The sequence below is a fragment of the Ambystoma mexicanum genome, chromosome 3q, assembly GCF_040938575.1.
Source record: "Ambystoma mexicanum isolate Mex_15411 chromosome 3q, UKY_AmexF1_1, whole genome shotgun sequence".
Lineage (NCBI taxonomy): Eukaryota > Metazoa > Chordata > Amphibia > Caudata > Ambystomatidae > Ambystoma > Ambystoma mexicanum.
In genome coordinates this window covers 796660636-796687326 of record NC_090926.1, presented here as the reverse complement: position 1 = coordinate 796687326, position 26691 = coordinate 796660636, and the positions used below count along the sequence as shown (strand labels likewise).

Sequence of the window (26691 nt, the reverse complement as noted above, 5' to 3'; positions counted from 1 at the left end):
CCACTGTGATCAATAAGGCCCTGCCAAGCCCAGTATATCTCATTGTGCCCCAGCACAACCAGGCATGATTTCTGAATGACAAGCCCTGTCAGACCAACTTTGAGAAAAATCAACAAGGACCTTCACTTTTACTTGCACGGGAAAACATGTTCATTTCTTTACAAATGTATCAAAGCTCAGTAGTTCAAAAGACTCCAGCTATATGAGCCATGTCAGTTTTAATGCATCTGTGCTTCAGACGAAACCCCGGCACTCAGGAAACTAACTATGGCTGCAAGACAATATTGGGAAGTCAGATGGCAAAATCAAATTTAAAAGGAAATGCTAGCAGTTGTCACCACATGTGTAAAATGGGCTTTGCAAACCAAAGAAAAATAAATGCCCGTTTAAAAAGTTAACTGTTGAATGAGAGCCTGCCATTACCTAGCAATGTGAAGGGGTTTGTGGCTGGTGAAAATACATACATGGGCTATTTTATTCCACAGGCTTGTTTTAATTCAGGACCACATATCAGAAAATATAGTTTTTAAACCACCTTGGCTGGATTTGCAAACTGTCAAAAACAGGTTGTTCCCTGTTTGCAGAGTTAAAGCTTCCCCCTAGGAAGGGAGCCACACCATAAACTCTCAGCAGAGACTTACACCCCACTGATAATTACTAGGTTGGTAAGAATTTAGGCTGGTCTGAACCCACTGACAATGGAGCTCACAGGGCCAGGAGGTGTGAAGAGGGGAGGGGGCAATAAACCTTCAATCAAGCTGTAACCCCACACCTTGCTCTGGAGGAAGTGACAGTTGGTGGCCACTGAAGAGAGAGAGAAAAAATGGTCCAGTGACAAAGGATTGCCATTTGCTTTTTTTCATAAATAAACTTTAAAGACTTTAATCTCTGCAGCAAGACTTTGTAAAAATATGAAAATTCATTGACACCTTGGGAATAGAAATGGCAAAGTATTGCAGATTACAAGAAAAGCGTCCATGTTGCAAATGTGAATTTTTGTACATGCATACCTTATGATAATCCACAGCCATGTATAAAATGTTATAGAATTTTGAGTAATATAAATCCCATTGAAAAACGCAAAAAACGGGTAGAAGGGCGAAACAAGGTCTCACAAACTGGAAGATTGGAATGCTATGTGTTGCATAAAATATGTAACCTCCTTATGTATGTGTTTTAGATGTTTCCACTGTATGAAGTTGCCATTTAGGGCAAAAATTGATTTTGAAGTAAAGTAATTGTGTGCGGTTTTGGACATTATAAAACTCGCATCATAAATCTGACATCATTTTTGGGAAATCCAGCTGAGAGCGAGGCAGAGATTATCACCCTTGTCCAATCCAATTGTTAGAGGTGTGTTTAGTTAAACATGCCCCAGCCATATACTTTGATGTCACTAGGCATTATAAATAAGAGTCCCTGACAAGACTCTGGCACACGGACACACACGGACACACACGGACACACACGGACACACACGGACACACACGGACACACACGGACACACACACACGCGCACACACACGAGCCCAAGGTGTCTGTCGCCTGATTGAAATCCTTAACACCTCAAGATTGGGGAGCTAGATTGGGCGATATGATCCACAGGCTCGTGGGTCGCTGCCTTCTTTATGGATCACTGAGATAAGTGTCTGTACAAATTACTTGGAGCCCTACCTGTCCCCAGGATGCCATTGAATAGTTTAACTAAGTGAGGGATGAGCACCACAGCAAATTTATGATAGAAACCCACGGTATACCCATCTTTTTTCAGTGCTTTGACATATTGCAAGTTACGGATTGCCAATAGGATCTCATCCCCCGTAATAGGGGCCTCCATTCCCATGATCTCCTCCAGGGACAGCGTCGGTAACGACACTTTTTCCAGATAAGATCCCCTCCCCTCTCTCTGATCGGGGGTCCCCCTTATATAAGCCCTCGTAAAAGTCTGAAAAATTCTCAACTACACCCTTCGTTGATGTCTCAAGTGTGCCCCCCTGGGTCTTTAACCTCGGTATCCATCCATCTGCGCGCTGCCCACGTTGTCGTGCCGCAGGTAGAGTGTCAGCTTTGTTCCCCTTTTTCGTAATATTTCTGTTTCAGGAACTGTAGCATAAGAACCATCTTGCCTTCCTACAGCTCCTCTCTTACCTCTCACTTCCTCTATCCATTCCTCTTTGTCCGCCGCCTCAGATGTTTGTAAGCCTCTTTCCAAAACCCTCCTCTTTGTGCAGCTTATTCTCCAGTAATGGCCGCTCTTTTCTTGCGGGCTCCCTCTCTGATCAATAAGCCACTCCACATCACCTTACTCACATCCCACACCATCCCCTGATCCACCTCTCGAGTATCATTTAAAATTAAATATTGCCGAATCGCCCCCAAAGGCAAGGTCCTTCCACAAGGACTCATTACATCTCCATATGGAATTTTTGGGACCCAAGTCCAACCAGGACAGGTCCAGAGATACCATATCATGGTCATACCAATGGTGTATCTCTAAACCCAGGGCTCCCTGCAAAAGTTCCCTAGAAGTACAATGATAGTCTGTACGGGTGTAAGTCCCATGGGGCACAGAGTAAAAGGTGAATCCCGTTTCCTGGGGTTGAAAACGCCACGCACCACACAAACTATTAGAATGCAAACAAGCCTGCAATCCTTCCCCACCCGCCAGGGGGACACCACAACAGTCGATCCTGTGGCCTTTCTATCAAGTTGTAAATTTGACCACATATTAAAGTCCCCATCAACAATCTGTTGTCCTTCTCCCTCACTCAAGGCTTTTGCCAACATAGGCTTCAGAAAGTGCACCTGGCCTTGATTGGGTGCATAAAGTGCGACAAGGGTAAAGCAGGCCCCTTTCAGGAGACCCGACAACAATATCGCCCACACTTTCTTCACCTGCATTTTCATCCTTGTACGAGTATGCTCACCCCCCTTTTTTCAGTGCACCCAACCCCCAATACACCTGTCCCAAGAGACCACATGGAATTTTTATTTCCTCTTCTGCAGAGAATCCGGTTTCCTGGAGGAACAGGATATCCATCCCCTATCTTTGAAAGTCTCTAGCAACTAAAGAATTCAGCCCCTTCACATTTAAAGTGCAGTCTGGTAGGCAATCACATTTTCCCTCCTTATTCAGGTCCACTTTTTTCTTGCTTCAAACCTCTCCACTTGGACAGACCACCTCTTGTACAAAAATAACCCCCCACACCTGGGTAATAAAAAGTAACCAAGCTATTTGCACCCTTCCCTCAACTACCCCCGTCCCCCAACTCACTGTAGCCTTCCTCCTCACCCTCATCCCCTCCGTTCCCTTGCAGCGCCCGGACCCCTCCAGTTAACGGCACTGGATGAACACCGGACCATTAACAGGACCCAGTCCAACGGGTCTCCTCACCAAGTACCTCTATTACACGAGCGCCCTCATCTTCCCATGGTCTAATGCCCTCCTACACCTCCACTCAACACCACACCAAAGTGCCCCCATACATTAGTTTCCATTGTCAATCGGCCCCTATAATCACCCTGTGTCCAAAGAAATACCCTCCCCTGATATGTTCAGGGATATCGCTCTGAGAAAGCCCATGATCCTTACATGTCTGTGGGGTGCAACTATAGATCCCCAATTACAATTATAATCCCAAGGTTCAAGTCGTGCCAGCTGGATGGATGAGTGTTTAACTATTTGAATGCCCTCGATCGGGGCACCGTGCGTCTGCTTGGACCTTTTATGCACCAGTGTCTGTCTTCAGGGCCCCTAGAGCCTCATTCTGGGCTGGGTTCGCCCTCTCCGATCATTTCGGCCGTGACCCTCTGTAACCAATTTATAGCTGCAGCCGTTCACCTCAAAAGAAATGGAGAAGGGGACACACAATCTGTACCTCACACCCTTCTTATTTAACGAGGGGCATGCACTGGTTTCTTTTTGCCAGCGTAAGCGAAGACGGGTCCTGGAAAATCGAGATTCTTGCATTACCCAGTGACACTGTGCCAACTCTTGCTTTCTGCAGTATCTTGTGTTTGTCAGGAAAGTTATGAAAGTGGGCCAGGACTGACCTCGGGCCTCCACCAGCTCTGTGCACCCTATCAATCTTAGATTCATCATCAATGGTATCATCCCTGAACAGGACTTTCGCCGACTTGTGAATAGATCTGCGCAGATAATTGGTTATTTTCCACCGCTTGCAACCTATCGTCCATTTTATCGATTCTTAGATTTCTCAACTTTACCTCCAATGTCAGCCCTCATTCCCCAAATCTCTGATCCCTGCCAGCAAGGAGGCAATATCTCGCTTTGTGGACACAGGGTCCTCTCCTTCATCTAGCATGTTCTTATCAGAGGGCCGGGGGGGCCTTTATGAATTTGGACTCCGAAGATATTCAAATTGCTCAAATTTTGACTTCCAGTTCATGAGTGCAAAGACCTCAGTCTGGGCAGGGTCGACCAACCCGTAACAGTGCCTCCACCCCTCTCTGGCACTGGTGATCCTCTTCGGGCCCACAAGCGTCTACCCAGTTTTCTTCCAAAACTATGCCCTTCAAGGGCCTCTAGATGCAGGAATCAATGTATCACCTCAGAGACCACTCAAAACTTCACTATTAGGATGGAACTACTTGATTGACCTTGCCGGAAATCGGGCCCCCCTCCATTGGAGCAGCAGTCGACGTTTGGGCCAGGACCTCAGGCCACCTCTTCACAGAACTCCCCCCTCCATTCCTCCAAGTCTCCTGCAATCCAGAACAGAAAATCCCAGCTCAGTCGACCAGGTGAGTGAACTGGTGCCTCCCGATCAGCGCCCGGTTCCTCATGGGCTGCTTGTGGTGAACACCTGCAACAGGACCCAATCACCAGACTCCTACCCCAGCCGCATGTCCCACCATTAGAGAGGTCACACGCAACCAGGCCCTGGGTTTACACTCTATCCGGAACTCAAATCCAGAAGTAGCACAGTGAGGCAGGAAATATCCCTTTTCCAAAGCACGGAGGCCCACGCCTCACCAATAGTGTCCTGCCCTAGTTCCAGGTGTTGGGTACGTGATGGGTCCATTTTTAGTAACCTCTTTGACCAGCATTCATTTGGTGCACCTAGTTTTTTTTACATGAGCTGAAGGTGACTCCCCGAGCTCTCTTGCATAAAAGAGCCGTGATGTGGGGGGGACTGGAAACGTGGTGTTGCGAGGCGGCTTATTTTCACTGCCCCAGCCCAGCAGCGTGTAAAAGCACAACTGAATTCAGCGAAGATCTGTGCGTTCAGTCGCTTCGGGATGTCTGCATTTGTTTGCGGCCCAGAAACACACTGGCGATATTCCCTAGGGCCGCCATAACGGAGCTCTGCGTCAGCAAGGTTACTTTCGCTTTCCTGCAGGAGCTCCGGATGCTGATTACTTCAGAACCAGGCTCTCAAATCGTTCTATTTATTTTCCTGTGTGTGCCCAGGCACTGTGGCTATTGCTCACATGTCGAATCAACCACCCGGGGAGGTCGGAAGCGGGGTCTCGGACCACTTTTTTTTCTTCAGCCCCTTGGGAGCGGGAGTCTCATGTTGAGGCTTTTACCATGTGCGTTCCCCCCTGGTGGCCTCCCTTTTAAGGAGTTTTTGTTTTCTTCTTTTAGTGATGTGAAATGATCCTGAAAGGCAGGAGACGAGACATCCTGCACTTTAGGCCCTTGAGGCACCCAACTAGATCTTCTTTACAGAGTGCCATCTGCTCTTCTGATGTCTCCTGGCGTTCTACCCCTGTTGTTCCCTTTGTGGTGAACACCACTCTCCGCTCTGGGGGTGATTCTACAAGTGGGCCGGGGTCTCCTTAGTCCTGGGCATCTGGGTGTCTTGGGTCTGTCCTATGCACCCCGCTTCCTATGGGGCACAGGCTTCAGGCTCCCCGTTGCTCCTCGTATAATAGTGCTAATGCCCACTTCAGGCCCAGTCCTCACAGGCTGTGTGAAGCTTTTAGCAGTGTACCGCCGTACCTACCACCTGCTAACACCCTTTAACAGAGATATCCCCCACTGTCCGGGGTAACCGGACTGTTGCCCACTGCAAGTCTATCCAACTGCTGAAGAGATATTACTGAGCATGCCTTTCAATGACCTGGGTGGGAGCTTCCTACAGAGCACCACCCACCCCCTGTCAACGAAAGCTAAGCCGCCTGAGCCGCACAGCCGCTTTTCTTTCCCCCTCACCTAACCTTTCACTAAATCAGGTTAAAGGTTTGGGACCCATAAACCATCCGCAGTGATGCTCACTGAACCGTTTTACTTGCTCACCAAAGAGCTTAAAGTCCAAGGCAGGTTTGCTCTGGGGCGGGGGTTGATGAAGATTGCAAGTACAGATTGTTAGCAGTTTGTAACGGAACCGCTCAATAAGAATTTGTTGTCAATTGTAACCACGCTTTGCTGCTGCCTGCGCCCTGCTTTCTCCCTGATGCCTCCACAAGTTGCAGTCACGCTTCTTGTTATTGTGGTGTCAGTCGATGGGGGAGAAAGTAGGGATGTTTCATCTTTATTCAGTGTTAGGAATGAGGGATGTTTTGTCTTTATTCAGTGTTGGGAATTAAATTGTCAGGGTTTTGGAAGGGCCAGCATGCACCAGTAGAACTGCACAGCCTTCATTGTGGTCATTTTATTTATTTATTTATTTATTTATTTAGTCATTTGTAAATGCACCGAACCTGGGGGTATCTGGGTGCTGGCGTGCATGGGGGCAGTGGTTGCCCTAGGTTACAAGAGGTTACAGTCATGGGTAATACATTGGTTACAGATAATGGTTACAATGGTTCAGAGCATAAGTGATACGTACAGGTTATATAAAGCTAGAGCTCAAACAAGGTTGATTGGCTCAAACTCAGCTAAATTTTGGGGTCTTGTGAGAATAGCCATGTTTTGAGGATCTAAAAACTAGACCAAGAGCGCTCCAGAGTTTGGCTGCGATCACCGGGAAGCTGCTTCCATCGGCTTTCTGGCGCCTGTATCTAAGGATGTCTAGTAAATGCGAGTAGGAAGCTCAGGTAGGTCTGGCGGATTGTGCCTTGGAGATTTATCTGGACCGGTAGGTGAGATCAGTCTTTGAAATATATTTGTGGACAATGCTAGCATTTTAAACATGCTTTCTTGAACCGGGAGCCAGTGGATGTTTTGTCGGGTTGTGGAAATGTGGTCTTTTTTTAGAGCTTTTTAGGGCTGATTTTTACAGCATTATTTGGAATGACCTGTAGTGTTTAATGTTGCAGACATTGGTACCTGCGAAGAGGGAGTTACAGTAGTCGATCCTTGATAGTATGTGTGCTGTGGCGAGTGTGATGCAGCTGTCCGTGAATGGGAATGGCCTGCAGGCATTAATCGGTTTTGCAGTATGCACTGCTGCTAATGTGATGGCGTTTACCTGTCTAGTTAGCGATAACGTGGAGTCTAGGGGTACACCGAAGGCCTTTACCTCTTCGGCAACAGTGATTGTATTTCCGTCGATGGAAAAGGCTTTCTATGAGCCACTGAGTGTGTTTAACCAATGTAGTGTACCGATGAGAAGTAGTTTGGTTTTCTCATCATTTAGGCATACTTTGTGTTGTGCCATCCAGGCCTGGCTCGTTTGGTATAGTTTGTTTAGCGCATTGGAATCCATGTCATCATTGCTGGAGATGGGTAAGAGGATTTGGGTGTCATCCACATAGTTAGTGTAGGTGACACTCTGGACATCGAGGAGGTCCAAGAGTGGTTTGGTGAAGATATTCTACAGTGTCGGTGAGACACATGAGCCTTGAGGCCCTCCACAGGTGATGAGGCCTTATGTCTTTACACCAATGCTAGGCAAGACTGATGCTCTTCACACCAGTGTAAATACATGGAAGCATTCAATATTGCATTATTTATGGATGTGGGCAGAAGGAAGGGGATGTCTACCGCAGTTGCTGTAAAAGGAGCAACCCAAACAGAGAATAGCAACACTAACATTGGATCCATGTCCATCAACTTTCCTGTTGTGACCTTTCTCAATTTTCGCAACGTTCATTGACCCAGTCTCCTATTTGATCTCTTTTTGCAGACCATGGCCAAAGCAGCAGGGAAGAGCGTGAACCTGAGGGACAAACTGGACGGTAATGAGCTGGACCTGAGCCTGAGTGACCTGAATGAAGTGCCTGTGAAGGAACTGGTCAGTAACTGAGCCTCCCAGTTCATTCTGGGCAACATGGACCAAAAGTCATATCTCAATGATTTTGGGTTGAATTTTGATTATATCTCGATATTGTTTGTGGGGTAAATGCTCACTTGTAAACTGCCAACTACATGTGAAATGTTGTACTTTATTCATAAGACATTGATCAAAATAAAGTGCAAATATAGGGTTCCTCTTCCTGTTTGAGAATACACACATCTGTGTAAATAACAAAATGTAAATAAAATTGTACTATATGTAATGTGTATATATCTGGATGTTCACAATATTGTCTCATCCTATATCTCTATCGAAAATATGTCAATACTAGGGGGGTCTCTGCCCCAATCCCCCAAAGGGCTTTCTTTGCTCACCGTTCTCTAGATCCTCCCACCCCCACGACTGCTGCACATTGAACTTGGCAGCTTAGTCGCTTATAGGGATACTCCACCGAGGGATCGTTCGCCCTCCCCCGCCCAGTCTCCCTTTGGGGAATTGGAAAGTTGGACTATACCAGCAAAGTTGGAGAAATGTGTGACGGAAGACACATATATGACCAGACTCATATATTTAGGGCATACAATGACCCCAATTCAAAGCGTTATGGTACTGTCACTCATCACTTAAGCAAGTTAATCACACAGCTTCTTCAGTTAATGTCTGTTAATAAACTTCAAATGCCTTGGGAATTGTAGATTTGGACAGTATACCATCAAAGTTAGAGGCATGTGGAACGCAATGCCACCAGACTCATATGAAACGTTACACGAAATCGTCACTTATACACGACTTCATCAGTGAATGTACTGCAGTGAATGGACTTCAAACACCTTTGCAGTTTGAACAGTATACCATTAAAGTGGGAGAAATGTGGAACGGAATGACACCAGACCCATGTCTGTAGGATATACAATGACCCCAATTTCAAGCATTACAAAAATCGTTACATAAAATCTTTACACAAAATCATCTTATGATTTTATACTATAGGGTGGATATCTCCAAAACTATATATATTGCCTTGACCATACAACTACCACACCGCACTGAGGGGCCAGTAGGGAGTTTCTATATTTACCCGATTGAGAGTTTACCAGAGTTTTACATGTACATCCCCTTACTGAGGGAGATTGACTTTATGGAGTTCTACATAGACTCCACCCGCTCCATTTAAAAAAAAAAAAAAAATTATTTATCGCAAACCATTTTTCTGATCCATCCCCTGCCTATCCCCATGTTCTAATTGCCTGATCCATTTCCTCACCTGCCTTTACCAAACCATTTGATACCTAGTTTTTTTGTCCCACTGCCCCATCCATATAGTGCCTATCCACCATCCTAGACCACTTAGTGATTTTCCACCATCCATGTGGCTATCCATCCCCCACTGCCTGCCAATCATTCAAACCACTCACTTCTAACCTATATCGCTGGAATTGCCTACCAATCGGTCATTGTCCCAAAGCATCCACTGCCTATCTACTAACATCCCAAATCACCCACTGTGGACCCACCAATGTGCTAAGTCGCCACTGCCTCGACACCATTTGAACCCACCTATGAGCTATCATCTCAAACTATCTGATCTGTATGATAATACACTGCATAACCAACACCCCAAACTGTGTGCCGCCCTCCCTCCCAAACCATTCTCTGCCTCTTCAGCATTGTACATTATCTGATTCTACTCCAATTTGCCAAACCACCAGCTGCCATTTCACAATCACACCCCTCCACTGCCTATCCCTCACCCCCTACCATGCACCTTCTACTTTAACCTCCTTTTTACTATACTAACTGGTACACAACCAATCCCCATGATGTCCAACCATCCATCAATAAGTTCTTTTGGCTGTGGGATATGGTCCTTTCCTGCAGGCTATGGACTTGGCAGGGACTAAAAGAGTACATGAGTGTGATAACCTTGTCATATTTGCAATGAGAGCAGTACAACCCAGTTGCTAGCCCAGACTTGTAACAGTGTTTCCGATTCCTAGCAAATGCAAAGTTGATGTGTGTTAGGAGAGTTTTCCTAAAGTCCCACTTGGAGGTAAGACTTTAGTAAGCTATACCAGTGGTTTGTAGAGCCCCAACTTTTAGTATCAGTTTGTACTACTCAAGGACCTTGGTAGAGTGACAAAGCAGTCAGGATTATCTTAGGAGGAAGAAGTGAGCTGTAGGTAAGTACACTAAACCCAGTCAGTAATGCACATCAAAGAAACACTTACACATACATTTATATTAAAATGTAGATTTAGTATATATTCACAAGTCACTGTTGAATACTTAGCACAATAAATAAACACATATGGGTATACTTTTTAATACTTCAAAGGGTCACTTCTTAGTTGGTAGTTGCTGAACATATACAATTGTTACAGGAGTTTGACAGTTCTATCGGTAATACTGGGTACCCACAAAGTAATACGGTAATTGTATTTGTGTCTGCATACACATACAAGATAGTAATTTTTGGGAAGAAAAACAATTGGTTAGTGTTATCCTAGCAGAGCTTGAGGTTTTAGATGCAGTTCTGCAGAACAGCAAGTCTTTCAAAGTCAAAAACACAACCCTAGCTTAAAGGCAGTTCGTAGCAGCTTAAAGTCTTGCCAAGCAGTAGAAAGCAAAGGTTCCTGTGTATGCTTTCTAGTCTCTAGGAAGGAAGATACAAGACGGTTTAACCAACGCAGGAGATCCTGTTAAAGGACTCTAAAGAGACACAAACAGCGGCTTGGGTCGGATGTAATCAGAGGTTTGCCCTGGACACCTCAAGGTGCACATCAGTGCTCTGGATCGACTTTCTGGAATCAGGTAAGCAATACCTTTTTTGCCCTCAGTACCCTAGCTTAGGAGAAACTGTTTGTGGTGGATGCTTTGTGATGTTGCAGCTCTGGACCCGACCTCAGGATTCCTTGGTCTGATGAATGAAGGCAGTACAATGGATGGGATCTCTCAGCAGCAGTCTCGAGAGAGGATCTCTGGCATGACTTTCAGCACTTCTCTGGTCACTGAAGTTTTGGCGCCTTTTCTGCATCACCAACAAAGGACGTGATTATCCTGTCAAACTTCTTTGCTTCCTGAGTCCTGCACTCTGATGAGGGGGGTCTGGCCGAGTTGGATAGGATCTCTGGAGTGCCCTTGAGGGCTCAGCAAGGATTTGGATGGATTCAACCTTTCCACAACGAGGCAGCAGGTATCCTGTTATTGGGATTCTGCGGCCTCCCCCTCCCAGAATGGTAGAAGAAGGCCTAACAAAGAACAACCACGCTAGTAATGGCGAAAAAGGTAAGGCGGCCCAAAGTTGGTACTTGGGTGCCCCTATTGTGCAGTACCAAGGCTATGGACATAGCCTGCAGTACACAAATTACACAATAGTTGGTAGAACACGTTCACTGCCACCAGCCATAACTAGGAGATTGTCTGTGACTAAAAAGTCACAGGAGCAGAGAGCAGGGGGATACTAGGTATCTCTCTAACCTTTAGAACTGTAGTTAATGTAGGATAAAGAAAAGCATCTCAAAGGAGGACCCTAATGGTCCCCAGCAACACTGCCCATAAGGAGCAGTGGGAAAAGGCTCCACTCATTCAGGATTAAAGAAAAAGTTCCAGAAGTCCAGCAAAAAGTCCTGGGGGTATCCCTAGGACAGGGGATGAAGCATAACAATGATACATCTGGTGTAGAGGCAACTGTATTGTCATTGAGTTACGGGATTGACTTGGCTAATATCTGCTGATAAACATCAAACATTACATGATTGGCCACGTGCTTTGTACATGGTCACCATGATAGCCTAGGACTTTTGTTGATTGTGATCTGACTCTACAAGCTCATTGAACATGGCTGTCAAATGGCTCAATTATTTTAGAAAATGTCAAATTCTAAAGCATGACAGTTGAAATTATTCCTTTTTGCAACGTTGACTTCTTTGATGTCAATGGAGGCCCCAACATATCTGTGAGTGATGTGGTATCCTAGCTGTTTTTAGGTGCGTGGGGCCTTCTTAGCCTCACCCGCCTGTGCAATTCCTCATGCCAGTGCAGGGAGAGTTTTTCCATATTTTTTACTTTGTAACACAAATCACCTTCAGAGTAGTGTTACATTGACCCTTTGAATACCTTTTTTCTTTTTATCCAGCAACATCTTTGGTAACATTTAGATCGTCACAGGACTGGCTAGTGGCAGTGAACGTGTTTTACATTTATTTGTAGTCCACTACCATCTTTTTACCATGATGATGCCTTTTTCATTACCATAAACTCAAAATGACTGCTCTTCATGGTTCAATTGATATCTGTTGTGCTATATTGTTTTCCGGCTGCCCCCAGAGGCTGGAAACTCCCAGATAAGGTAATGCACTTTTGCAGGATCCATCTTTGGATTCCCAGTCAGTGCTGTGGGTACAACTAGTATAGGGACTGTCTGGCCCTAACCTACATTTCGGTCAAGGTATATGTGAGACCCTTTGCTGTCCTTTATTGGACAGCCACTACATGTTTGAATGGTGCAGATCCTGCCCATTTTTGGTTGGGCATCCCCCACCCCACCTTTTGGATGAGACATTCTGGAGATTGCACACTGGAACCAAGAGTCCAAAGAATGGCACTGGTGCAGAGGCGAGCCAAAGGATTCGTTTGAGGTACACGCATTGCCAAAGTCAGACCGTGGTGGAACCTCTGAAACATCTGCCATTAGGAAAGACTTTAGCTGTTGCTTTCTTCCTCAAGACTGGTGGGCCTAACCTCTTGAGCCTGAGTTTCACCATCCTGTGGCCAATGCTGGATTTGACTTTTATGGACTTATTTGATTCACAGTGCGTCACCCTTTTTCATGGTGGCACTGAATCATGCTGTATCCAGGTTTGCAACATTATGTGTTACTACCGACTTCTGCAATTGTATTCGCTCTCCCATCTTGCTTCTCCACTCTTTTTGACTGCTTACTCTGTTCTCTCCTCCTCTCCCTTTCCTATCTCCTACCCTTACTTTCTTCTATGTACTTACTCTATCAGAATTGTCCCTGGACCCAGTATGATAGCAAACTTGTCTGTCTCCTCCCCCTTCCCCATACTTGTTTATTTCCTCCCCGAGACCTCTCGAGCACTATTTGAAATGTCATCAGGCCTAGTACGATAGTCGCTTGTTTTGTTCCTCCCCTCCCTTTCTGCACCCCTCGCCCTCACCTTTTGTTTTCTCCGGCTCTATCAGAAATGTCGCCAGGTCTAGTACGGTAGACACGTGTCTGTTTCCATTTCCTTTCCACTCCCCCTCCCTTCCATATCTGTCTTAGCTCTTGCACTATCTAAAATGTTGTCAGGCCGAGTATAATAGTTAATTTCACATTCTTACTGTTCATGGCCTGTAAGAATGTATTTGTATTTTCCCTTGTTCCCTCCCTTGCCTTGAAGCGCTTTGAAACACATTGTGTATAGGCGCTATATAAACTATCATATCATATCTGCAAGATCTGTATCTGCCCGACCATGATCAGGGTTCAGCTCGCCAACTATGCTCCTGCAGAGTCCTTTGATATTTTTTAAAAAAACTTATTTTTGGTTTTTCAATATGATCGCCATACATAGGCACCTCCAGGGTGCGCAACCAGAGTAAAACAGAGAAAAATTAGAAAGAAAAAACAAGACCCTTGCAGGATTCCGTAGGTTCCTTCCGCATTTTCAGTTCGCCATTATCCAGCGCCTCCTTACGAATCTGAGCCCCACTGCACATCTTCTAGCTCGCAGAGGTATCGGAATCTGAGGAATCTGCGTTTTTTAGCAGATAATTTATGTATGGACCCCAGATGTCCGGGCGGCGAGCATGCAATGGTAGGAGTCTTATAAATTCGCACTCTGTGTTTTGACAGTAAATAATGTCTTTTTTCCAGTTTTCAATTTTGGGGAGTGGGCCACGACCCCACGACATCGCGATTCTCCTTCGAGCCAGCACCAGGAGAAGGGCTGCAAGTTTTCGAGATGCTGGCTGCAAGTATTTCGTAAGACTGAGCAGGGCTCCAAGGGGTGTTGGGGTCACTTGTTCGCCTATGATGTCTTCAGTTATTTGTAGAACAGAGGACCAGAAATTGTTAATTCCCGGGCAGTTCCAAGCTAGGTGGAGGAAGTCAGCGCTGGCTGCCGCACGTCTGTCGCATCGGGCTGACAATTCTGGGTGGTGTTTGTTCCTCTTAACTGGGGTGTAGTACGTCTGATGCACGAAGTTAAAGTGAATTAATTTATGCCGAGTGTTTATTGCAACTTTTTGTGTTTGGCGGAGGATATAGGACCAGTCTCCGTCTGATATCGATTCTTGAATGGCTGATTCCCATTTTTGCTGCGCCTTGGGTGTCACACTGCCTGCTATGAGGGATTTATATAGTAACGACACTAATCTTCCTCCCCCCTGCGCTTGAATCGTATTGTGTAATAAGTCCCATGTGGGAGGTTGATTGGGAAAGGACGGAAACAACTTTTGAAGGGTCTGACGTAGTGTGAAGAAGATGAACACATCTAAAGAGGAGTTACCGCCTCTATCTTTGGCCATTTGTGGAGTCAGAAAGGTGCCCCCGGGGAGGAGGTCGCCAAAGGAGTGAATGTTAACCTTGTCTGTCCATATAAAGAACACTTTCTCATTAATAAGGGGGATTCCAGGAACAAATCTAATGGGCAATAATGGGGAAATTCTTATCGTCACCCCGTATTTATTGGCTATTTTCTTCCAAATTGCGTAGGTGGATAGGACCGTGTTTAGCGTGTTGTATGGGACCGGAATATGGCTGATAATGACGGCCCTCAGGAGGTTGGGGGAGGCTAAGGCTCGCTCCACCTGCACGTGGGGCTGAACAAAGTGGACCGTATACCAATGACTGAGAAATTGGGCCTGGGCTGCCCAGTAGTACTTTTCGATATCGGGGAGCGCTAGTCCGCTATTCGACACTGGCAACGTTAATGTGTTGTATGCTATGCGCGCCGGTTTCCCAGCCCACAACAACTCTAGGACTAGACTCCTGACTTTTTGGAAGATGGTTTTGGGGACAAGTAGCGGAATGTTCGTGAACAAATATAGAAGTTTGGGTAAGACAACCATTTTCGTTAAGGAGGTCCTTCCCCATATCGTTAGAGGCAGAGTTTTCCACCTATGAATTTGTTCCTGCAAGGAATTTAGTGCACAGACATAGTTATCACTATATATCTCATGATGATTACGTGACATATAAATACCCAGATAGCGAATCTTTGAGGTTTCCCATTTAAGACCGTAATCGTCTGCGAATTCAGTTGTGGTCGGGGTCGGGGAAAAGATTACAGATTTTGAGTGGTTGGTTTTGAGACCTGACATTCGCCCAAATTTTATGACTTCTCGCATTATCGGGTTAAGATTGGCCTGGGGGTCACTGACGAATAACATGACGTCGTCAGCGTAGAGGGAGACAATCTATGGGGACCCAGTTTAAGACCTTGTGTCAGATGATTGGCGCAAAGCCTCAACGCCAAGGGTTCCATAATGAGGGCAAAAATAAGGGCAGAGAGCGGGCAACCCGAGGACCTGGAGTTTCAGAGTGTGATATATGAGCGGGGGGCACTGTATAGCAAGGACACTAATTTGATGAACAATTTGCCTAGGCCCATTTGTGTAAGTGTTGCAAACATAAATGGCCTTTCAACAGAATCAAACGCCTTCTCGGCGTCGAGAAGGACTGCTATAGCCCGTTGTGTTCGATTTAGGGCCTCTATGACACCAAACAGTCTTCTGATCCCGTGGGTTATGCTTCGCCCCGGGATAAACCCAGCTTGATCCCCGATTACGAGTGCGGGCATAAGAGGAAGCAACCGTGCAGCGAGGATTTTAGCTAGAATTTTATTGTCCAGATTAATCAAGGAGATTGGCCTGTAGGATGCACATTCATCTGGGGGTTTGCCGGCTTTGTGCAGCACCTTTACATTGCTTCACGCGATGTGGGGGGAAGGTATCCACACTGCGAAGATTCTTCAAAAACTCGGAGCAGAAGAGGGGCTAGGATGGTTGCATGGGCCTTGGAGAACTCTCTGATGAGCCCATCAGGCCCAGGCGCCTTGGCATTTGGGAGGGATTTTATTGCCTCCAGAATTTCTTCTGTTATCGGAGCAATCAAGGGTTCACGTAGCTCTGCTTCATCCCAGTACAACTCTGTGTCGTCGAGGAACTTTTGTATAGATTCTGGATCGGAATCCCCTTTGGAACTATAAAGAACTTGATATAAGTCCCGAAATACGTTGGCAATTTTTTCCTCTGAATATACTAGTTGGGCTTGGTCATCCTTAATGCACTCCACTTGGGTCGGAGATTTGTCTATTGATAGAAGACGGGCTAACAAGGCGCCTGGTTTCTGTCCTTCCCCATATTGGCGGACCTGGTGTTTGCAGCTCAAGAACTTTATTTCTCGTACAGCTATTTCCTTGAACATCAGCAGTTCTGTCTTTATTTCGGCTTGAACATGTAGGTCTTGGGTAGTGGAGGCTCTCATCTCTAGTTCTTTCAAGCGTTGTTCACTGCAGGCTAAGTCTTTCCAGTTCAGTTTTAGTATGCCATTTTCTTTGGCCAGGCAAACTCCTCGCACGTAACATTTTAGTGTTTCCCACATGGTGCTGGCCGAGGCGACCAAGTCTTGATTTATTTCTATAAAGGATATTAGTTCCTTGCGAAGTTCATCTGGGAAGACGGTGTCGTTGAGTAATCCGGGCTTGAATCTCCATCGAAGCCCAGGGTTTGTGGTGCCTGAAAGGGTGACTTCCAGTGTGACCATTGAATGATCAGAGAAGGAACGCAGTAAGATTTGGCTTTCCCCCCAGTTAAAAGGGCAGTGAGTGGATGCCAGAATGTAATCGATCCGGGAACTAGTATTGTGAACAGCAGAATGAAAGGTGTCCTCTTTTGCGTCTCGATTGTGGCGCCTCCATGTGTCGGACAACTCAACGTGTGGCAAATCTCGCAGACTTGGGCGCTGGCTTTAGAGTGATGTCCTGTTGTATTATGGGACTTGTCGAGAATGCGGTCAATTGGCGTGTTAAGGTCCGCTCCCCAAATAATGGTTGCTGCGTTGATCTTCCCCAGCTGTGTCATGACCCAGTTAAAGTTGTTGGGTCCTTCGGTATTTGGTGCGTATGAGTTTACTATTGCTACCTCTTTCCCTGAGATCAACCCCCTCACCAGTAGGGCTCTTCCCTCTTGAGTCCTTTATTGAGTTAATGAGACTAAAGTTCGATTTCCTGTCTATTAAAATTGCAACACCTCTAGCGTACGACGAATATGATGAGAAATACCTATGACAACCCCATGATTTAGCCCAAAGTTGTTCTGATGAAGGCAGGAGATGAGTTTCTTGTAAAATAGCAATGCTGATCTTGTGATGTCGGAGATAATGGAGGATTCTCCTAGTCTTCGCTGGATGGTTACCCCCTCAGATGATCCAGGTGGTGATTTTAAGTGTTATTCCTGCCATCTGGGAGGTTAATTAAGTTCCAATCCATCAGGACTAGAGGAATTGACTGGATTCTTGTAATCTGGAGGTGGCCGGAGGGCCCAGCTTGTGATGGAGTGATGAGGAACCAGGTGATTGTTGTGGAATAAGGGTGAGGGGTAGGCAGTGGCTCAGCTGAACTGGAATACCACCCTTGTGTGGGCAACCCCCAACTGGCCCACAAAGAACAGTCCATTACAAACAAAACAGACAACATTGCAGTGCTAGGGGCGCCGGTGGCCCTCCAAGAGGGGGCTGGCTCCCAACTTTCGTTACGAATTTCGGTCCGTGGTGATAGAACTGCTATGTGAGTGTTGGTGAGGCGTCTTTCATTTTGCGACAGTTACAAAGTGGATTTTTATGGTGGATCCCTCCTCGGTCTATTTCCCCTCTGAGGGTTTCCGTTGTTTGGGGCGGGCCTGCAGCCTGCGCGGTCCAAATAATCACTGATCTTTTCTGGAGTGTTGAACTGCGTTTTACCTTTGGGCTGGAGGCGAAGTTTTGCTCGGAAAAGCATGGAGTATTGGATCTGCTTTTCTTGTAATCTTCATTTCACGGCTGTGAAAGTACGTCTTTGCGCCTGGACGGCTTGGGAGAAATCTGGGAACATTTGAATCTTATCACCTTCGTATTGGAGCTCTCCTTTGACTCTGGCTGCTCTGAGAATGGCGTCCCGGTCCTTATAATTGAGTAGCTTCGCAATGATGGGTCGGGGGTTTGCTCCGGGAATGGGTTTCGCATTAGGAACCCTATGGGCTCTTTCGATAACAAAGCACTTTGAGAGGATCTCTGAGCCGAACAGGTCCGTGCAAATTTTCTCCACGTATTCCTCCATTTTTAGGGTGGGTTGGTGCTCTCTGATTCCGACGATCCTTATGTTATTATGCCGTGAGCGGCCCTCCAAGTCCTCGTTTTTGGCGCTTACGGCCTTCATTTGCGCCTCCAGTAGGGATACCCTGGAGGTTAAGGCCAATGTCCCATCATCAAGGTCGGAAACCCTCTGTTCGACAGTATGTGGCCACAAGGTCCCACAGAACCGCGGCGGTTGCAGGTTATGTTGTTGCGCGGGAGACCAATCCAATTTATCGCGAGTGCTGGTGGATAAGGCGGGGGGGCACAACGCGCTCGCACCTGGCTTTCCGCCGGCGTATGGTCTGCGGCCTCGTCGCCGTCTCCCGCGTTCGTGCTTGTTTGCGCCGGTTCTCTGGGCCCACTCTGGACTCCGCGGCTTCTCAGCAATCGGCTCCACCCCGCTTCTCAGGAGCTCCGGCGAGGCGCGGCTGGCGCTCGGGGCGGGGGGGTTGTGCACCACTGTACACCGCTGCAGTGTGGCCTCTCCGCCCCGTCCAATGCCCCTGGATCTCCGGCGCTGCACGGCCGGCGCCTTTTGATGTTCCAGCCAGGCACGGCTACCTCCCGTACGGCTGCCCCGCCACGGCTCTGCCAAGGCCGCGCTGCCACCAAGATGGCGGAAGGGGGGGTGGGACCTTTCTCCGACCGTCGCTCGTTTGTGAAACCTCACGCGACGGATGAAATAGTTTGAGTTGTGCACAGAAACGCCTTAGCTCTCGCTGGGTGTTCACAACAGCTCAACTAGTCACCACGGAAAAATGCTATTTTCAGGATCTTTGGGGAGCTACACAGAGCTCACAGGGAAGCCGCCATCTTGGACGGCTCTCTAGCGCCCTCTCAGAGTCCTTTGATATGATATGGCGTTTATAACGCATCTATACACAAGTGTTTGGAATGGGAGTCGCAGTGGTCACTTTTTAACATTATCTGGCTGTCCAGTTGGAAGATTTCTGGATCCAAGCCTGCAACAGGAATCCAACTCAAACACGACACCACACCGAAAATGGCCTGAGATCCCTGGACCAACTCCCCCCCCGACCAAGGATGTAAGTAGTTGACCCCAGTGATTCCTACTTTACTGGGGTGCTAGTTTATGTGAATCTTGGGGACCTCGGCCAAGTGAACTTGGCACTTTTGGTGCCTCCCTCACCCCATAGAGATTCAGTGGGCACAAAGTCCAATTCCTAGTAGCTACTTTAACTGACCGAGGGCGGGAGTTCTGGTCGGGAATTCTCTCCTGGAGTCCCTTCAGCTGGCATTGGGCGTTACCCGCTTCGATTGGGGAAACTGATTTTCACCTAAAAGTGTGCTTTTGACTTTTAAAAATATACCTATTGGCTTTAGCCAGGCCTTGTTGCAGGGGGACTTTGTAATTTCCTAAACCCTGATCTAAGTACTTTTCTGTGAATTATTCATTTAGAACATTGGGACTGAAAGCTCTTCAGATTTTCAAGGTACCTGCCTCATAACTATAGAGCATGTTTTTCTTATCTGCCAAACCATTTTTCTTTCTCCCACTTTACCTACATATTAAACCCCTTATCTTCTAAGCCTTACTGCTCAACCCATGCTACCAAAAAAGAGTTTGGTTATACCAAGTGTGAAAAGCTCTTGCTTATCTGCTAGGTTGGTCTCAGAATGACACAGCAGTGCAGATTTTGAAAATTCCTCCTAACCATGGGCAACTAGATGGACTAGCCAAAGCTATTAGGGTTTTGCAGCTAGACCACGGTCCCAACTAAAACGTGTTCCCTGTTTGCAGAGCATTCATCATAAGATGTGTTACTCCACTATATGTGCTCCCTGAATACCTTTCCTCAAACTCCTTCATAGGGCACCTTTTTATGCTCCAATAAAGTCAAGCCATGGATCATTAAGCTCACTTAACCTTCTGGTAATTCCCTGATGATATGGAAACACAATTAACTGTGGGTTTTTAAAATATTTTTTTTATTATACTGGTTTTAAACTTCTTGAAATGTCGTTTCACCCTCATGTTCGGCTTATTCAAAATTTTCCAAAAAATAAATAAAAAAGATTGCAAGTATCCTGTAAACCAATTCAGAAAACTAGCATCCCAATCAAACACAGGCAGATCCTTTATTTATGTAGTATATTGACCCAGTTACGGCAGTCTGATTGTTGAGCGCTCTAGGTTCCAATAGGGTACGTGGGATCAAGAGTGACGAAACCAGGGAAAATTGATCTGATAAAGGCTACATTTACTAGGAGCTAAATATACAACTGGGCCATGCACCCTACTTTCGATGTCTCCTGTTCTCTCTTTAACCTCAACCACATGTGAACCCCTGCAGTAATGCAACTATTTTAGTGAGATATCTTTTAAAATTCACCTCCTTTCTTTGCACCCAGATGTCTTTAGTCCCCTTCAATTCTTTACCTTTCCCATGGGTAAAATAATCTATAACTTTCAATAATGGGCTTTTTCCTGGAGAGTTGTGGCTCTATAACAAAGATTGTAAATTCATTCTCTGCAGTTGCAGGGATTTTAAATAAACCAATGTTAAGATGGATTTCTAAAATCAGCCGTTATGGACCGATTTTAGGAGGCCACCCTAGTCATTGTGAACGGGGAGATCTGAGAGGTTTTCCAAAACCCAATTAAGGTAGTGATGGAAAGCTGTCAAGCCTTAGTCTCAGGAGAGTTGTGAGCATGGCCAGGGCAGCTTTGGAGTTAGCGCTCCTTTTTTTTTTTTCCAGAGCCAAGGCTAACTCAGGGGCAGGATACTTTAGCCAGGTTCAACAACCAAAGGTAAGTAAAATGGAGTTGAGAGACCATGGGACTTGTTATATATGTTATCCAATGGACGATGGGGGGGCGGGGGGTGTGGGGGAGGAACAGTTATGCTTACACCAACCCGGGACAACTACTGATTTCACATCTGCCCCAGTAGTAGACAGACCCAGCCCCCTTCCTGGGACACGCACACGCGCATACCTGCACCTGAGAAAGCAGCAGCTTTCCAGGGCAAGTGCATGACCAGGACTTTCCTGCCCTGAGAAGGCCAAAGTACAGTATGGCTGAAGTACAAGTGAAAGAGCTTGTGGCACAAGCATTTTAGGGCACCAGCCACGTTTAGTGCCATAGAAAGCTTATTTTTCTTTTCGATCTATGGGCTTGCTGCCTAGTTTAGTAGCCAGACGTGGTAAACCTGTATGTGCACACCAGAAATCATGCAAAAAATGTAACTGCTGCCACCAGCTTGTGTTTAAGCACATATAAAAGTAAACAAAATTCCCATGTGTAAAAAGCTAGGGTGATGCAAATGTACCTCCATTGCATTGCACTGCACTGTAAGGTGCTGTGACCAATATAAAAATACAAGATTTCAAAAGGGAAACAGTTTCCCAGTACTGATAGTCTGAAGGACTGATCAGTTTCCCCAGACTTGCCCTGCTGCTGGTCCATGGTAAGTTGAGTTCCATCCTTGCAGGCCCCTAATCTGCACCTGGCAGTATTAAAAAAATGATTGGTGCACCAAGCGTGGCCCTGTTTCCACCCGCTCCTCCTTCCTGATTTCGCCTTATCCCTCCCGCCCCCTCCGTGTAATTGGTCATTGAACAAGCCGGTTGAACCGGGCTCCAGGCCCTGCATTCACTGCAGGCCAAGCACTTGCCCTACTGCTGGTCCATGGTAAGGTGAGTTCCCACCTTGCAGGAACCTTATCTGCACTGGGCAGTATTAAACAAATTATTGGCGCACAGAGCGCAGCCCTTTTTCCACCCGCTCCAGCTTCCTGATTTCGCTTTATCCTTCCTCCCACACCCTGCGTGTGATTGGTAGCAGCCCTCTGCCTGGCAGCCCCTGCGGCTAAGAGCCCCAAGGCAAAGGGCAAATTCGACAGTGGGAGCTCCGGATAGAGTCTGCAGGTGTCAGCAGGGGAGGTAGGTGTGGCCGGGGTGGGGAGTAGAGCAATCACTCTACCTCAGAAGCCTCGGCCACATAGGAAACCAGGCCACACTGGAATAGCATTGTGAATATCAGCCTGCGTCGCACCTCAGAATTGTTAACACTGATTTGGGTCACATCCAGAGAGTGCCACCTTGATATAATACTATGAATATTAGCCTGTGCCACTGTCAGATAGCACTGTGAATATTAGGCTGTGCCACCTGAGATAGTACTGTGAATATTAGCCTGTGCCACATTGGGATAGTATTATGAATATTAGCCTGTGCCACCTTGAGATAGTACTCTGAATATTAGCCTGCGTCGCGTCGCCTCAAAATTAACACCGCCTTGAGTCACATCCAGAGAGTACCACTTTGAGATAGTACTGTGAATATTGGCCCACAACTGACCCTTAGAGAATAGCTTAATGTTACCTTGAGTCACATCTAGAGAGTCCCATGTGGGATAGTAGTGTGAATATTATTAGCCTGTGCCCCTTTGGGAGAGTTCCCTAGAGATAACCTCAATAGACCAACCCCACGGCCACTGACAGCACATAGTACACCTCACTTTAGCCACTTATTAAACCAGACACGTTATCTAGCAATCACACCACCAGACAGCCGTTAGGCTGTATTTGACAGACTCACCTAACCCAGCGAGACAGCCAGACTAAGTACAGCACGAAAGTCTGACTCTGCACAATGACAACACCAGGCACACAATCATACACGCAAGGAAGCAAGAAGAAACAAAACCAATCAAAAACATTTTTAAAAAAGAGTAACGCGTACAATCAATCATAACAACAGCGAGTCAACCAACAAAGAACTGCACTTGGGCTACCCACAACCACCAGCCCGAAGGAAACTCAAAGGAAAAGGAGAAACACTCTGACATCAACCCCACAACCAACCACCTAATAACACAAAATGCCACGAAAACTAATAGGACCACTAGAAAGACCAAGGGCAGAGAGAACAAACCCAACTGAACGCCACCACAACAGCAGAACGCACATCCATCGACAAGAATGGAAACAGAATTAGCGCCGGTAGAAGAGCAAAATCCCTATACCTAACACCATACATCGCAAACAACCACTCACCGGAACGAGCAAACCCAACGAGCAAATCAAGAAAGATCGACGACAAAACATACCCACGCAGAAGAACAGCAGACAAAGCTAGGGGGAACAAGGACACTGTCAACGCCCTAACCCCATATACAACCAAAACAAGAGGACCTACCCTCTAGCAGCCACAAAATTTAGAAGAAGAATCGGATGAATACAAAAACCTAAGACTTAACCTAGAAGAGCTTTTCAATGACGACACAAACACAAATGCACCAACGGCACAACCAGAGATCTACATGGAAGAAAGACAACACCACACCATAGAAATCCACTGCAACCTAATCGACGCAAGATCAATGTCGAAAAACACTCTACAAGAGATCTTCGACCTGCTGTGCGACAACGGTATCGACATCCTATTCATCACAGAAACATGGCTGGACGACCACTACAAAACCACACTCCAAAGCTGCCTGCCTACCGACTTCAAATGCCTACATTTAAAGAGGTAAGGAAAAAAAAAGGAGGGGGCCTTGCGATAACATTCAAAGAACACCTGCAAATTAAAACAGACAAACCTCTAAACATCAAACTGTGAATCTATGGTCATACACCTAATTGCCAATATAAAAACAAACATCAAATTCATACTGGTTTACAGACCCCCGACATATGATACAACCTTTGTGGACAACTTCATTGAAGCCATCACCAACATAGACATCCAACATGAGCATCTGATAATCCTGGAGGACTTCAACATATGGTTCAAAGAAAAACATGCCAACTCACAAAGCTCACTAAGCGGGCAACTAACAACCATGAAACTACAACAATTGGTGAAAGGAGCAGCGCACTCGGCAGGCCACACACATTGACTCAATCTTCGCCAAGAAAAAAAACGTATCACCACTGCACCGCCGATACAGATACTTTGGAGCGACCATCTCATCATTCCATTTGTGATCACGCTACAAACTAGAGTTACCAGTCAGCCCCTCGAACTCTCAACCACCAAAAAAAGAAACTGGAAAACCGTCCAAGCAAGCAACCTAATAGAACAACTGGAGCTGACAAAACCATCCATGACAGAACTGGAAAAGGCAGACATAGATGGAAAAACACACCTACTACAGAAATGGATTGCAGACACAAACGAAAACATCTCCCCGGAAAAACTGTTTACCCCCTCAAGAAAAAGAGCAATGGCAAAATGGTTCACCCCACTACTAAGCACCATGAAAAAGAAAAAGAAGAAGCTGGAACTAGAATGGAGGAAAGAATATGACCAAGGTAAGAAAATTCAGTCCCAGAGATAAATCCGACAGTACAAGGAAGTCCAAAATGCAAAGAAAAGTCATTATGAAGACCAGAATCACCAAAGCCACCAACACACAAAAAGAAATGTTCAACGGCCACCAGGTTGAGACAACACTCCAATACCTTCACAGAAACTATGCAACAACCTAGCAGACCATTTCAAGAATAAAATCAACATCTGACAAATAGTACAAAACAGACGGACCAACCCTAACACACAACCAACCGGATCCAACGAGGAGCCAGAGCACAAACTCCAAAACTTCACGCAAATATCAGTGGAGACATTCGTCAAGCTGATAAAACATAGCAAGAAAGCACCCTCGCTGATGGACCCCTGACACCAAACATCTACAAATCAATCCTCACACAAGGAACACCATCCGATTATTACAGAAATCTCTTGAATCTGTCGCTCATGACAGGGACCATACCACAATCCTTCACATCAGCATATATTAAACCAATTCTTAAGAACACAAGTGGCAATGTGGACGACCTCTCCAACTACAGACCAATTTCAAACATCACCTACCCGGCAAACTCCTAGAAACTTACGTATACAAACCAACCCAAGAATAAGTAGAAAAACACTAGTTGGTGGACCAAGCACAAGTTGGCTTCAGGCCCGCAAGAGGAACAGAATTGGCACTCATATCGATCTAGGACGACCTAAAAACAAACGCAGACTCGGACACATCCTCTGCCTCGAGCCTGCTCGACCTCTGGGAAGCATTCGACACAGTAAGCCATGACACCCTCATCAAGAGACTAGAAAATATAGTTATAACGGACTTAGCACTACTCTGGATCAAATCATTCCTAGCTAACAGAACAGAAACTGTATGGTAAAGCCCTTCAAATCCACTCCACGAGTTAACGACTGTGGAGTACCACAAGGATCCTCACCATCACCACTATACCTCAACATCTACCAGACTCCACTAATCAAGATCTTCAAAAAATACAACCTTACATGCTACAACTACGCAGACAACGCTCAAATCGTCTACAAAATCGAAGACATACAAATGGAACACAACTCTAGGAGAATGTCTAAAAGAAATCTATGACTGGAGGAACGCCAACAACCTACAAACCAACCCAGGAAAGACAGAAATCATGATTATATCCAGAAACCAAGAGAGCAACACATACATACCTTGGCCGAAAGAACTAGGAACTGCGCCCACACCATCAAAGGTAGTCAAAAACCTAGGAGTCCTAATGGACAACGCACTAACCTTTGAATCACAAGTAAACGCGATAATTAAGAAATGCTTCTTCCTCCTTCACTTGACAAAAAGAATCCTACCATTCCTGTCCTTCACCCACAAAACACTGAAAATCGTCGCCCTCATCATGTCAAGAATCAACTACGGCAACAGCCTCTACCTCAGGATACCGGCACACCACCTGGAAAAAAATACAACGCATCCAAAACGCAGCGGCTTGACTCCTCCTCAAACTTGCTAGAAGAGATCACAGCACATCAGCGCTAAAAATGCTACATTGGCTTCCAATCAAACAACATATGTTCAAAACAATGTGCATAACACACAGGGCAATCGGCGGACAGGGAGCAGATTTCCTACAGAAGAAAATTATCATCTACAAGCCAATGAGACTCCTCAGATCGAGCAATGAAATCCGCCTGGAACCAAAACTATATGCCAGAAAAAACTAGGGGGCTCCTCTTTCTCCCTTCTGGCAGCAAAAACCTGGAACAACCTCCCGAGGAATAAGAAACACCAAAGACCACCTAAAATTCAGAAAACTACTAAAAACCTGGCTCTTTAACACCTCTGAAGCAACTGAAACAATAAAACAGGAAATGCAAAAGAACAGGCTGACAAAACCCTTGATGGTACAGACAACACCTAGAACCGACAGA

At 46.1% G+C, this 26691-nt stretch overlaps 1 protein-coding gene across 1 annotated transcript in view; it reads left to right on the top strand.

The window, feature by feature from the left end:
• LRRC59 (leucine rich repeat containing 59) overlaps nt 1-26691 on the top strand; it is a 162919-nt gene that overhangs the window by 31985 nt on the left and 104243 nt on the right. Inside the window, exon 2 of the mRNA XM_069654878.1 lies at nt 8037-8144. Coding sequence (XP_069510979.1) covers nt 8040-8144 — 105 coding nt within the window. The 5' untranslated portion in view covers nt 8037-8039. The remainder of the gene's footprint in view (nt 1-8036; nt 8145-26691) is intronic.